This window comes from Camponotus floridanus, unplaced genomic scaffold (assembly GCF_003227725.1).
Source record: "Camponotus floridanus strain SB8 unplaced genomic scaffold, Cflo_v7.5 scaffold264, whole genome shotgun sequence".
Classification (NCBI taxonomy): domain Eukaryota; kingdom Metazoa; phylum Arthropoda; class Insecta; order Hymenoptera; family Formicidae; genus Camponotus; species Camponotus floridanus.
Window position 1 is genome coordinate 87,429 of NW_020229397.1, and position 15,340 is coordinate 102,768.

The window sequence follows — 15,340 nt, forward strand, 5'->3', positions numbered from 1 at the left end:
ATATAATACAAATATTTGATGCTTGTCAGAAATTAAGAATTTTTTATTTTATAATTCCTTTTCTTAAATTTTATTTTAAATATAATTGTTTCAAATTTCTACGTAATGTATGTTATTTAAATATATTATTATTTTTAAATTTTTATTTTTTTTAGAAAAGTCGAAATGTCATATGATAATTGTGATTATGTAAATCATATACACATTTTATGCACACAAAATCAAGCTTAATACATTTATATGCAATCAGATAAAAAATAATCACTTTTATTTTTTTAAATTAGGAAAATCTTACACTGTATTCTTTTTTTTAAAACGTTATTGACAATTAAACAGAATTAAGACACGCTTAATATTTTGTTCATTTCATCAGATTTTATATAAATCATAAAATATAATAGGATTTATGACATCCTTATTTTTATTTAGACTTCAGAGTTGAGACTGGAATCTCAACATCAATATCTGATTCTGATTCTTACTAATTATATAACGGCATGAAACGATGAGCTGTTAAACTCCTATGATAATAATAAACATGAGTGAAATTATTTTGTTCGCTAACTTTTTTATAATATCTCAAAAATATTAATTAATAATTTGTGGTGCATTTATTTAATACCGAGAGTAATTTAGAATATTTGAGCGATAAAAATACGAATATAAATATTAGAAAATAATATTATATTATAAAATACTTTTCAACTGGCTTAAATTAACGATAAATTCTATAAATTTTATAAAATCAAGCAATATAAAATTTAAAATCATTGAATTAAAAAGTAGCATCAGAGATAACTTTTATTCAAATTTTATTGATATATAATCTAATCAAAGTCAATTATTATTATATAAGACGTGATATACATTTATGTTTATTAAATGATTCTTGTTTTCTTTATTTTTTTATAATTGATGTACACTCAAGATTTGATAAAACATTTATTTATTTATCTTTCTTAAACCGTATTTTTTTTTCTAAAAGAATTTTTCGATGGAATATAAGAATGAGTTATACACTGTCTGCTCATAGTTTTTTACATCTTTTGACTTTTGTCCTTTAGATCTTCAGAAAAAACAAGATTTTTATACGATTCTTATATTCTAACATATGTTATCCTCTTTTGCTACTAGTCTGTATTTATATATACTATAAACACACATACACTCATATCATTCTCTGCGGGATGTTGAACGCGAGGTTGTACAAATATAAAAAGAAACTTCAGATAGCTCGGATTTTCAATCCTCGATCCTTTTCTTCAGGATTTTACACGAGAAAAAAGTTGATCCAACGATTCTCGAAGAACGCAGAGAAATTAAAAACAACAATCTATATGTGATCCATATGTGACATTCACTCGCCTTCGTAGATCTCGTGTAAAGAAAATTGTTAAGGACGATTTGATTCGCGAAACATCGATACATTCGTATTGTTACACTAGAGAGTGAAAAGAAATATCGAAAGGTGGAGAAAGACAGTGAGATGAGGCAGACAATGCCACGGATACCGATTCGTCGAAGATGGGAAGGCAATAAATACGTCGACTATCTTCAGGAGTGTATGGAAGTGTCATACGTGTCGCATAGGTTTGTACCGAGATTTCAAGCGGACTCGGGCACTATGGTCTGCGAAGAGGATGTTCAGTTTTGGAATTTGGATCTTCCTAAAAGAGAGGAGAGATTTATGCAGAGGATAGATAGATTTACAAAACAGACGTACGGAGATCCATTTGCAGAGCCATCCGCAGACACTATTCGCTTTTCTATTCCATCACCACGATCACCACCAACCACCGTATCTATTAGCACCAACACTACAGAATTAATTAATAGCGATCGTCCAACCTCTTCGTTCCCTGTCTCGACCCAAGGTAAATTAATGATTCTCATGATGACAAAATTATAATATATATTATAATATATAATTATAATATATAATTGTTAGATTCATGTACTTTACACGTGTCTTTTTTAATAGGATCAAAAAAATTATTATTTTATATATTAATTATTTTATACTTGATTTTTATGAAAAATCGGGTAAACAATATGCAATGTTGTTTGCAGCTTACATTTAAATACAATTGGGCAAAATTAATTTAATAAAACACATTGTTTATGGATATAATTAGCGTTCTTTAATTTTTGTTTTTTTGAAAATGATGGCAGATACAACTTTATGATATTTTAAAAAAATCGAAATGTAATGAAAATAATAATAAAATGTCTCTTTATATAAACGTTTACGTATTCGTAAATCAGTTTCGATGATATCTCGATCGATCAATATGTGTTTTCAATTAGCTTTGATTCTCTGAATTTCTAAATATGCTATTAAATACATACATTTCACACTCATTTTGAAAAGAATTAGAAAAGAACACTGTTGTATATCTCTAGCTCTTATCCTTTATTTTGAGACATACTTATTTAAAAAAATCAAATTTGAACGTATGACAAAATATAATTTATTGCTAATCTGTTATTTTATTTAAATTTGCTGTAATTAGCACAAAAAGGGAATATTGGATACAAAGATGTTGACTTAATATTTCCATAACACTTTTATTTCCGGAAAACATTTATAATAAAGTGTAACTAAAAAAAATAAACAGAATTGTTAATTAATTGCTAGTAAACTTTTTCAAGATAGTGCGTATATTTAAAAATATTAAACTTGTATATAAATTCATATACACGGAATACTAACATGGAATAATAATAGTACAGTAGAGAAAAGTAAAAGATAATAGTCATAATTAATATTTAGATCAAATTATTTCCCAAATTAATTTTTATAGAAATATCTTAATTTTGAACTTTTTACTCATAAAATAAATTTAAAAATTCAATTTTTAAATTAAAAATTAATTAAAGACGCTTCTCAATGTTTACATCATTATAAGAATAAACTATGTTAATTCAACCTATTAATTCTTTCTCGAATTAATTGCTCTTCAAAACTATCAATCAAAAACTTATTTCGCGAGCATTAAATTCGAATGTGGTAAACTTTTAAAGAATTAATTAACAATTAATATATTTACTTTTTGTTTATTTATTAATTATATTTGTTATTTATTTAATACTTGTTTGCTTATTCGCTATTTTTCAAAAGTAAGAGGTGCTCCCATACAATGTTACGTCCATCTTCTTTAATATAAATTTCTCGTTAATTATTGGAAATAATAAATTTAGGATAAGGGCAATAAATTAATATTACTAATGTTACGTTCAAATTTAATTTGTTCCGATGAAAATGCTACATTAATCACTTGCAATGTGTCTCTTTGTAAGACAAAATATAGGAAATGAAAAATGTTAATATAATTTAATGATAATTTATAATTATATTGACTTCTCTCTCATTTTAGAAAGACTCCTTGTCTTAGAAAGAGATGAATGCAAGTAATTTTCATTAATTTAGCATTCTTACTAGAAGAAATTAAATATATATTCCTAGATAATGAAAAACAAAGAGTTTTTTATCAACAGCTGATTTTGCATGATAACTTGTTACAAAATTTGTCGGTGAAAAAGCAACAGACTTAAAGTGAAAATTTGACATGCTGTCAAAATATTAGTAGAATACAATATTTTGCTAACAAATTGAAAGCGAAGAATCAAAACTCTAGACAACGCAGTTTAATAGATTGGCAAAGAGGAACAAATACACTATTTTCTGCAGTCAAATTACCACATCTGTCAAATAAAAGTTTAATGCAGACACAGTATTCAATCTGATGTAATCTAAATGAGTCTTCTAGCAAATTGTATTGGCAAATTGCTAATTTTGTTTCACATATACCAATTCTTTTGAACACTTATGCTTGAGTGTGTCGATATTATGAGATAATAGATATTTTATGATATAACTTTATGATAAAGTATTTCTCTTAAATATTTTCATTATCGATTATTACTATATTGGATAAATAGTATCTTTAAAAAATCTTAAATTATAATCGTCAATATGTACTTTTTTATAAAAAGAAATAATTAAAGACTCTATTAAATTTAATCATAAATACTTTAATCATAAATTTAAAATGTTTTTCTAATTTTTTATAACTTCACTTTTTTTATAATATATAATCTTCATGAATCTTAAGTATTTTCCAAGAGTTTGTTAATATAATTTTTAGAAAATTTATTATACAAAATATCCTAAACAAAGAATAATCGAGTAACATTATTCAAAGTTAGATAATAGTCAATATTTTATTATTTCTTGGTCATGGTAATGGATTAATATATCAAGGTATTATTTTAATTATGCTATTAAAAATAAAAAGCTTTTCACAAATTACGCATATAAGTAAACTCCAAAATTTAGAATGGATTATTTAATAACTTTTTATTGAATATATCTAACGGATATTCAACTTGAGATTTATTTACTAAATTATTGGACGTTAAAAACTGTAATTTCAAAAACTTTTATTTTTCTCCATGTTTGAAAAAAAAGTTTAATGATACAAACCTATTGATTTTTAGTGCCAAAGATATTAAATACAAAAGATTTTAGATTTTACAAATTTTTTGATGCTCGGGATCTTTGTATGATACTTCCAAAAATTTCCACGGATAAAGATAAATAAATGCTTCGCGACTTTCGCAGATTTGAAAAAAATTTAATTAAGAAAGAAAACAATATATCTATTAATCTATCATATTCGTCTGACGTACGCATATTTTCTAAGGATTCCTACACGTGAATCTGTTCCTTTTTTTTCCACTTCTTACGGGTTTACGTCTACGTCTTTCCATTTCCTCTTTTCGCACGCTCGCTTAACCAGTCTACCATCTCTTCTGATCTCTGGAAGGAAACGAGGCAGTGTTCACTGGCCTGTTTTAGCTTTCGTCTCTCAGCACAGTGAGCACAGTGCGATGCGGTAGGAGAAATAGAGAGGGAAAAACTCGCCATTTGTTAGGTAAGACAAGAGAACAAGGAGGACACGAGCGGCTGTGTGCGTTCGCTTGTATAGATATTCACCAAGAGAGCCAGAGTCAAGGCCGCTCACTGCTATGTCGTGAGAGAAGAGGTACTAACCAACATGGAAACCTTGCTGAGGAATATTGAAGCCAGCAACCGTGCGCGCGAGTTCGCGCATCGAGTCTTTCTGGGCTTGTTAGTGTGGAAACATACGCAGTTGCCATTCGTATAACTCGAAATCTACATTTGCGAAATATTTATCTTTTTATCGCTTGATACGGGAGACGCTTAGAACGCGGGTGCGCGTATAGAAATTTCTGAAAATATGACAGATGGTTTAATTAATGTCAAAAAATGAATAAATCGTTATGAAATAATAATGTTCTTTTATAAATACATATGCGAAATATTTCCCACCTCTCTTTTTGCGTTATCTTGTAGTGACAAATTTTTTGATTAATTTGAAATTAATTTTTTCTCATTGAAGAGGAAGATCACTGTGAATCTCGTAACTTTTTAATTTTTAATATATTATATATTTAATATTTTTGTAATTAAACGTTGAGAAAGAATTTTAAAGTTATTAAATTGTGATTGAATTTAATTTAATTTTAACTTTAATAGAACTTTAAAACTTTAATTTAATTAAATTAAAATTTTAATTTAATTATAATCGAAGAATGTATAATTCTTTGTTATCTCTTTTTTTTTATTTCTACGTGCACTTTAATTTATTAGAGCATTATTATTTCTAATATTTGATTATGCAAAATGCATTACAGATGCTTTTGTACATCTTGATGTCTTGATTCGAGAACGAAAACTGACTTCAAAGTGAAAAGAAATGCATTTATTAAAAAATAATGTATAATGGAAATGGAGCATTCTATTTATATGGATAAGAATGAACAATGTGCAAGAAAATGATACATTTTGCTTATCAATTCTTATCAATTATAAATATTTATTATTTCTCTACAATTATCCATGTTTCCTCAATTTATTATTTATCTCACATGTTACCAATATTCTTTAATTATAAAGATTAGGATATTAAAAATTCCAAGTATATAAAAGAATCGTAAATTACTGAAAGTGTATCTGAAATATAGTAAATTAAATTATTATCTTTAAGGGAAAGAGGAGATAGAATCTTAAAGGAAAATAATTCAATAATTTGAAAGAAAATGTAATATGTTAATCGGGACACACGATGTGAGAGAAATAGACAAAAAGACACGTGTCACTTGTTGAACTCATAACTTATGCTAATCTCGAGTGTGTAAGATAAAGAAGATAAAAAAAACATTATAAATTATATAACTTAAGTAAGATTTGGATCAAATATTTGTGATTTGAAGAGATTTTTCTTACGAGATACCACATATTTGACAAATAAAAATTTTTAAGGAAAACAAGTAAATAGCAGACTAACTATTTTGAAAATGGCACAACGATTATCCATTCAGTTTAGGCCGACTTCATCGGTCAATTTCTATCCGCCCGCATAGTCATTGAGCTCCATAACATGCTGAAATGAATCTTCAAGAGTGGTGGAATGACCCAATTCATAGAAAAGGACACATACGTATGTGCCATGTGGATCGCTATCTTTGTCAGTTCGCTGATTGGTTGATACCATTATAACATCCTAATCAAAAACATTGACCGCATTTGTACGCTCCTCCTATACCATGTTTTTTAAAAATTAAGAAAAAAAAATACACATACAAAATAATTCGCGATCTTTAATTTAATTATTCGAATTAATAAACGAGAGCAAAACTCTCGCGTGTCGCTTCTGCCGCCAAATATCCCGCGAGAAATGTTTTCAGTTCGGACAATATAGAATAAAGTACAAAAAGAGAGAGACGGAGATCTAACCACAAAAGTATCTCCCGTCTCTTTCTAATTGCAGCACTGATTTTTTATAGGATAGTACAGGGAAAAGGCTCGCGCTCCAGTATATCATAAAGCTGGCATGCAGTTACGTATTTATATTATATATATGTGTGTGTGTATACACGTAGGTTCAGGCGCTGTTTATGCTCTCAATGCGCACATGTGCGTGTGTATTTACGTATCGAAGCGTATACGCGTGTATCCGTAGTTGTGTGTTTCGTACTTTCACCGACCATGACTTCTAACTTGCCTACGCCTCGCTCGGCGAATGGAAATAGATAAAAGAGGTAATAGAGACGCGTAACGATATCGCTATAAAGGTTACGGAAACCTGTTCGCTTATCCAGTTGGTGGGAAAGAAGAGTTGCTACGCATACATTTCTCTAGATATCGCGAATTGCCATTTTTGCAATAATATACGATATCAGGTATTTTTTGACTATTGCGTGTATTATATAATAATTATATATATTGTATATTATCGATATCTAATAAAACATAACCTTATTTTTCAGTTAATATTGTAAACAAAAAGCTAACGTATATAATTTTAATTGTACAAAAAAATATAAGGCACAGGGAAAAGTGCTAATATCTTTCAAAAGTCAGAAATTAAATATAAATATATATGTTGAAAATTTAACAATAGTTATTTAGAAAATAATTTATTCAACAATGTTACATTTATAGAACAATATGGATTAATACAAATTTTTATTTATTTATAGATATATATGTATTTCTTTTTATAAAACACCAGTTAGAAAGCATATGTATGTATATACGTTAAAAATTATAATAGTATATTGTATATTAAAAATTATACATGCACGTGCTCATACACTATTTATTGAACAAAATATATTGGTAATTAGGGCAAATATTTGAGTAATAATTTATAATAGTCGCAATAAATTATTGCAATATAAAAGGATAATATAAATTAATTTAAAATTTAATGTATAATATTCGAGAAAATTATGTTGTGAATGATATAATGTTTCCTCGTAAATTATACCAATATCAATTTAGTTTATTGATAATTATCTGCAACAAAAATATAATCCTCCAATCTCTCTTGATTCAAATATATTTCAAAACATTTATCAACATAAATTTATATTTTGCATTTCAGGTAGGGACGAACTGTCTCAATCGGGTTCGATAAACGGCTACGCAAATAATTCCGGGGGTGGTAATGGCGGTGGTGGCGGTGGCAGTGGAAGTGGTAGCGAAGGATGTGATTCAAAGAAAAGAAAAGGACCCACGCCACGGCAACAGGAAGAATTGTGCCTTGTATGCGGCGATCGTGCGTCCGGTTATCACTATAACGCCCTGACGTGCGAGGGTTGCAAGGGATTTTTCAGACGCAGCATCACCAGGAACGCTGTATACCAGTGCAAGTATGGCAATGGCTGCGAAATCGACATGTATATGCGCCGCAAGTGTCAGGAGTGTAGACTAAAGAAGTGCTTGACGGTCGGTATGAGACCAGAATGCGTCGTGCCCGAGTACCAATGTGCGGTAAAGAGAAAGGAGAAGAAAGCACAGAAGGTATAACACACATCTATAAAGTATTTTATATTATACAATGTCCTTTTTGAAGATGTTACATGTTCTTTCATATATGGATATTTTTTTTTTTTTTTCATGAAATTCTTTCAGATGAAGGAAGATTTCTCTTTATTTGCCTAGATTAGCAAAATCTTTATATAAAATCTAATCAAATAGAGATGTTATAGATACTCAATATTTTATAAATATTCTGAATTTTTTATGCACATTTTGTTTCAAAGCTTTATTGAATTAATTCATGTTTTGGAAAAATTAAGAAAAAATATTATGTACAATTTTAAAATTCTTGTTGCCAAATTTTGCTATAGATCTATATTAAAAATGAAAATTATATTACGAAAGGTTTCCATAGCAAGAAATTTTATATATAATTATATATTCTCCATTTCTGGAAAATATATATGTTTGAGAAAATATATAAATTTTTAATTCCACTAAAAATTACTTTAGAGATTATTTAAATATATTTACATATTTATAGTTTCTTACATTTATGGATTCTTTTTACTGTGGTATCCCATTACTTTCTTACTAATTATATATAATGTGTTGTTGCAGGAAAAGGACAAACCGAATAGTACGACGATGAATGGTTCACCAGGCAGCGCTGGAATGGGTGAACAGGTGGGCGTAAAAATGGAACCCGCGGAAGCCGAGTCATTATCCATGTCTGGAAGTAGTGGCATTCTCACTCCTGTCAGTCCTTATACTTGTGTCAAGCCTATTAGTCCTGAACAAGAGGAACTAATAAACAGGCTTGTGTCTTTCCAATGTGAATTTGAGCAACCAAGCGAGGACGACCTGAAAAGGATTACCGTACGTACTCTGCATTTTATATTGGAATGTACATATTGTCTATATTATAAACCTCTCATTATTTATCTTATATATATGTAGACTCTTGTTATAAAAAAGACTGAATATACAAAAAATTTGCAACACAATATACGCGCATATATGTTTTAAACAAAAATACGTTATGATGTACATACTTAATCTATATTTAATTTTGATTAAAAATCTGTACAAGATCTATATCATTTTCAACAAATGATATGGAGCTTGTACAGATTTTTAATACATATGTCTAACGTGGATACAATAAGTAATTAAAGTAACCGCATTTTGTCTTTCAGAATCAACCAATGGAGGGTGAAGATCCGAGTGATTACAGTTTCAGGCACATCACTGAAATTACGATTCTGACTGTTCAGTTGATTGTTGAGTTCTCGAAGAGGTTACCTGGCTTCAACGAGTTAATGCGTGAAGATCAGATTACTTTGTTGAAAGCATGTTCCAGTGAAGTGATGATGCTACGAATGGCAAGAAAGTATGACATAAATACCGATAGCATCATTTTTGCTAACAATCAACCATATACGCGTGACAGTTACAATGTTGCCGGAATGGGAGATACCATTGAAGATCTTTTACGATTTTGCCGTCAAATGTATGCCATGAGGGTCAACAATGCCGAGTACGCTTTACTCACCGCTATCGTCATTTTTTCAGGTCCGTGTATAATCAAATATCACTATAATGAAATAAATAGTTTAATGATTAATCACACAGCAAGAGTAGAATCTAACATCCAATATTAGATTTTAAATATATCTATAAAAGTAATGTTCATATATAATGGTGCAAATGTATCACCAATAATAATATTTCTTTTCCTCTTCAAAATCTTTCTCAATAATTTTTATATTTTACCAATTACAAATATGAAATAATTAGGAAAAGAGCAAAAATTTATTTTTATGTAAAATATAGCAATTAACGGAATATAAATTTTAATATTATATTATATTATATTATATTATATAAAAAATCGTGATAATTTAATGACAGATTTTTGCTATTAAATCATATATCAAATTAAAAAAGTAAATCTCGAAATATATTTTTGATCAATTATTATTTATTTTATTTAAGAAAAAAAAATTAATTTTCACTATTTCTTAATAGCAGATTTTTTATTAAAAATTAAAGTCTATTTTCTTCTTAAAAATAGTTAAGCACTATTAATTTCTAAACAATTAACGATTCAATAAGAATCTCTTTCCACAAACGAAGCGTTTTAAAAATAATGAAAGATAAGTAATAAAATTGTATGTAATCCTTAATTAATTTTATCTAGATTTTACATTTTACATTTTTACAAGATTAAAACATGTAATAAAAAATATAAAGAGTTAAAATTAAGTTTAGTTAAGTAATGATATTATATATATATATATATATATATATATATATATATATATATATATTTTTTTGTTTTCTTTTTCTTTTTTCTTTTTTTTCTTTCAAAGAGGAATAATCGATTTCAGTTTAATCGAAGAATATACTACTTTAAGCGTGTTTATAATAATATATGATGGATTTATATAGTATAATTACATCTTATTTCAGAAATGCATGTAAAACAATAGAAAGAAGATTTGAATTTGATTTAATTACTATCAAACTACTTGATCTCTCACATATATATCTTCCTATGATAAAAATTGCTGAATAAAGTAATTTGATAATTCTTATAATAATAATTCTTATATAATGCATAGTTATATAATTATGCTAGCAAATTCCTGAAGTTATTTATGGATACTGTAAATTAGAATCGGATATTCAATCGTTTAAATCTATATTTATGTTTATACATATATAATTAATATTTGTTTTTTGATTGAAAAGAATCCGACTAAGAATTGAAATATTTTAATTACAATTTCATTGGTACATATGTGATTATATATAATATATTTACGCCTATTTAATTTATATTGCGAAATCTGTTTATTTATGAGAATGCAAAATATCTTCAAAACATTAATGAGATCATCCTATGTCTTCTATCAATAAAATAAATATGTAATAATAATATAATTTGAATATCAATTCCATTATTTCTATCATTTCACATAATTTAAATTCAATAATAATTATTGTTTTGCAGAACGACCCAATTTAGTGGAATGCAAAAAGGTGGAAAAGCTTCAAGAAATTTATTTGAAAACATTAAAAGCGTACGTGGATAATCGTCGTCGGCCGAAGTCTGGTACGATCTTCGCTAAGCTCCTGTCAGTTTTAACCGAACTTAGAACCCTTGGCAATCAAAACAGTGAGATGTGCTTGAACTTGAAATTTAAGAACAAGAAGCTGCCAGTTTTCCTCGCCGAAATCTGGGACGTCCCAGATAAGGTGGTGATGCCCTAGTTTCCCAGTCGCCGATTAACGGCGATTGCGCCGGTCGGCTGAACAAATCTTTTGACGTCGTAATAGCAGCAGCAGCAGCAGCGGCGGCAGCAGCAGCGGCAGCAACAGCAGCAGAGCAGCAGCAGCAGCAGCCAGCAGCGGCGGCGGCAGCAACGGCGTCGACGATGGACGCATGGACGTGGAAAACGGCCTGCGCGACTCTTGTACTAGTGCACCATTATGCCACTGCCTCACCGTCGCAAGTCAACATATTGTATCAGACGCTGTTCTAGATTCATTACGATCATTTGTTCTTTCTCGCTGATCGACCGCCTCTAGGTATCATCCTGGACTGATCGATCTTTATATGGTTTGTAAAGATAAGCATAAATAAGCCGGCCCTGCACCACTCGCGTGTGGTTCACGTGCAAACAGTACTTTACAGATATACGGATGTGAAACTGTGTGAAGAAGAGAGAGAAAAGCGTTAAAGATTTACGGAAATGATGAGTTCATTTAAGAGCAACATATTAATGAGAATATACACGATTAAAAAAAAGAAAAAAAATAGAAAAAAATACCTGTGATAAAAGAGATGATTCATATAGTAATAAGAAATGGAAGATTCAGAGAATTGAGGCTTTATGCTACCAAAGATCCATAACATCAAATAAACGTGGTATCAAATCAGTATGATTTATAGAAACTGATCTTTGGAGAAAAATATTTAGCCGTCTATATATAACCTTCGTAGTATTCATATTCTATCAAAGATTTTATTTAAATTGAGTCGCTCAGTTTTAAAACACGAGCCAATCGTACCGATATTTTTTTTGCTCGCGAAATTACATAATCTGTTATTCGCATAAATAAATCCACGCGAGCTACGTAGGGTCGGCTTGAAAAAAAGAAAACGCCCTGCATATTGGAAATTACGTGTGGAAATATGTGCATTTCGAACAGGAGCGGGAGAGGAAGCATAAACAAGAGCAAAGAATTATATACTGTTGTGAGAGAAAGGCAGTGGCGCGGCCCAGGCTGTGATACATAGAGAAAACAGTACAGAGAATGAAGATATATAAAGAAAGCTACCTGCAATTTACATTTTATCGCTATGTCTCCTACCTGGATACATCCTTACATACAATCGATATGTAAATGTAATGTATTATATGATATAAGATATTGATATATCGAATGAATCACATTTGTCATTCACGAGAAAATGAATAATGACAAGTGCGGTTAATATAAAGGAGGGAAAGAATAGAAGGATATAGTAACAGGGTGAGAATAGAAGAATCGTGATAATGGTGAAGAATAATTATTTAAGTTAATCGGCGATACCGCTCGCAAAAAAAAGTTCGAGAATTAAAATCTTTAGTCAACAATAACACAACATTCTCCCAAGTTTTGACCGTAGAAAAAGCGAAAGATGAATAAAACCTGTAAAGTGTTCGCTGTTGAGCAGCGTCGCACAAATGGAGCGCAAAGTTAAAGAAAGAAACGATACATAACAATACCATAGAGTCTATATCACGCATACACATACAGCATAATATATCTTGCTAGCATATACATTGTTCATATAGAGAGAGGGAGAGAGTGCGAGGAGCATGCATGTGTGCGCGCATGTAAAAGAAAGAAAGAAAAGGCGAGAAAGAAAGAGAGAGAGAGAGAGAGAGAGAAAGAGAGACTAGAACAAAGGCCAGAAAATTAGAGAGTCAAAGGTTGAAAAGGATCTACACCGCAGCAGGATAACGCGTCTTGGAATTCTATATATTAATATTTTTACTAATACAGATCATAAAAATGTTCAGGACGTCCCTCAAAAAAAGAGAGAAAATGGCTAGAAAAATGAAATTATTTTCGCAAAATATATATTTTTTACGGAATATAACATGTTTAAATGTTATAAAACAGAAACTGATATGTATTACTTTTTTACGAAAGTACAATGTTCGTAAAAGAAGTAATGCAGAAGATACAGAATAATATGTCGTGAATTAATATTTGATTTCTTTTACACATACAGACATTACATACACACATACATATATTACATACACATATACATATATTACATACACATATACATATATTACATACACATATACATACATTACATACACACACACACCATTCGTGCTAAAATTTTAACAAAAAATATGTTTTTAAAATATATAAAAAAGAAATATATGTATATATGTGGGACGTCCTACACAAAGATATGCGAGGAAATATAATGATATTCATGAAGAATACTGATGTCTTTTTCATGGGGTAACTGATATAAGATACACTCCGTTGATTCTCAAACAGAAATATGGGAATACATAATATTTTTTTTATTAAGGAAAAGATATAAATATATATATATTTTAAGTAAGTAGAGCAAACCAATTTTGAATTCGTTTATTAAGTCGAAAATTGTATAGCGAATGATGTAATATACAGTTTACCGCATCTCTTACGTTTTGTGTACACGTGTGTGTGTGTGTGTGTGTGTGTGTGTGGTGTATATGTGTGTGTATGCGCGCGCGTATGTGTGATTATCTATTTTGCATGTCATTATCTGAAAAAAAAAGAAGTTAAAAGAAATTAAGAATCTGAGAATCGACGAATTCAAAGAATTAAAAATTCCAGAATTGTTTTGAATATTATTTATTATTTATTTGCGCTACAATTTTCGATCGAATAAATCGAAATTTAAAGTCGGCTTCCTCCATTCGTTATAAACAATCGAAGATTAAATTTTATAAGATAGTTAAGAAATGACGAATGATACATGATACGCTTGGACAAATCGATCACCTTTCATTCCAAATTGATGGAAATAACGAAAGCAATCGAGCGAGAAAAACCGACCGGCGATCGATTATTTAGAAATACAATAAAATACAATAAAATAAGAAATACAGTAAAACAAAAGTGATGCAATTCGTTGACTTGAATTAATTCTCGAGCGGCTGCACTTTTAAAATAATAATCAGGCACTCTTAAAGTATTTACTTATTATCATTAAATTGTTCCATGTTATATTTATTATTGTTCTAAAAAATAAATTTCTTTTAGATAGATTCCATAATATAAAAATTGAAACACACAATGATATATAATAGAAGATATATAATTTCAAAAAAATAATCATTAAGAGATTTTTTAATAGTTATATAAAATTTTATTAAAATATTTTTATCTAAATATTAATTAATCAATATGTTATATGTGCTCCCACTTGAGATTTAAATCTTCCATAAATCTTATTTCTATAAGAACGCGAGGCTAGTTTGGTAGTAGGTCGTAGATGAATGAGCTAGGTGACCGAGTTCTAGTGCAAAGCCTTGTGCCTTCAGCAGCGGATATCGGCTCACCACAAACAGAAAATAAAGAAAAATACGTGAAAATTAACCGTCCGTCTTAATCTTTTAATGAGAAAGAAAAAAAACACTTGTAAGTGAAATCACACGAGTTTGGCGCATTGTTGTTATAACGATGAAGATAGAAAAAAGAAAGAGAGAGAGAGAGAATGAGTGAGTGAAAGGTAAAAGGCAAAATAGGTGGGAGACATAAAGAATAGACTGCGAAAGTAAATTATTAAGAATGGCTATAGTTGATAGAACATTTTGAAAAATTAATTATAAAACGCGAGGATTGTAAGATGAGAGTTAAGTAAGAATTGTGAAAAAAGTTCTTATAGTTTGCAGAAATCATAACAGAATATAATAA

General features: G+C 29.2%; 1 protein-coding gene across 5 annotated transcripts in view; it reads left to right on the forward strand.

The window, feature by feature from the left end:
* The window catches only part of LOC105251008 (ecdysone receptor), a 48,194-nt gene extending 35,599 nt beyond the window's left edge, over window positions 1–12,595 (forward strand). For 4 of the 5 annotated variants that reach the window (XM_020027423.2, XM_025409429.1, XM_025409428.1 and 1 more), the window contains 4 exons: window positions 7,977–8,395; window positions 8,975–9,232; window positions 9,553–9,928; window positions 11,373–12,595. In XM_020027423.2, the coding sequence (XP_019882982.1) occupies window positions 7,977–8,395; window positions 8,975–9,232; window positions 9,553–9,928; window positions 11,373–11,632 (1,313 nt within the window). In that variant the 3' untranslated portion in view covers window positions 11,633–12,595. Of the gene's footprint in view, window positions 1–1,266; window positions 1,875–7,976; window positions 8,396–8,974; window positions 9,233–9,552; window positions 9,929–11,372 lie in introns of all 5 variants that reach the window. The other variant, XM_011257482.3, reaches the window with a different exon arrangement.
* The last annotated feature ends 2,745 nt before the right edge of the window (window positions 12,596–15,340 follow it).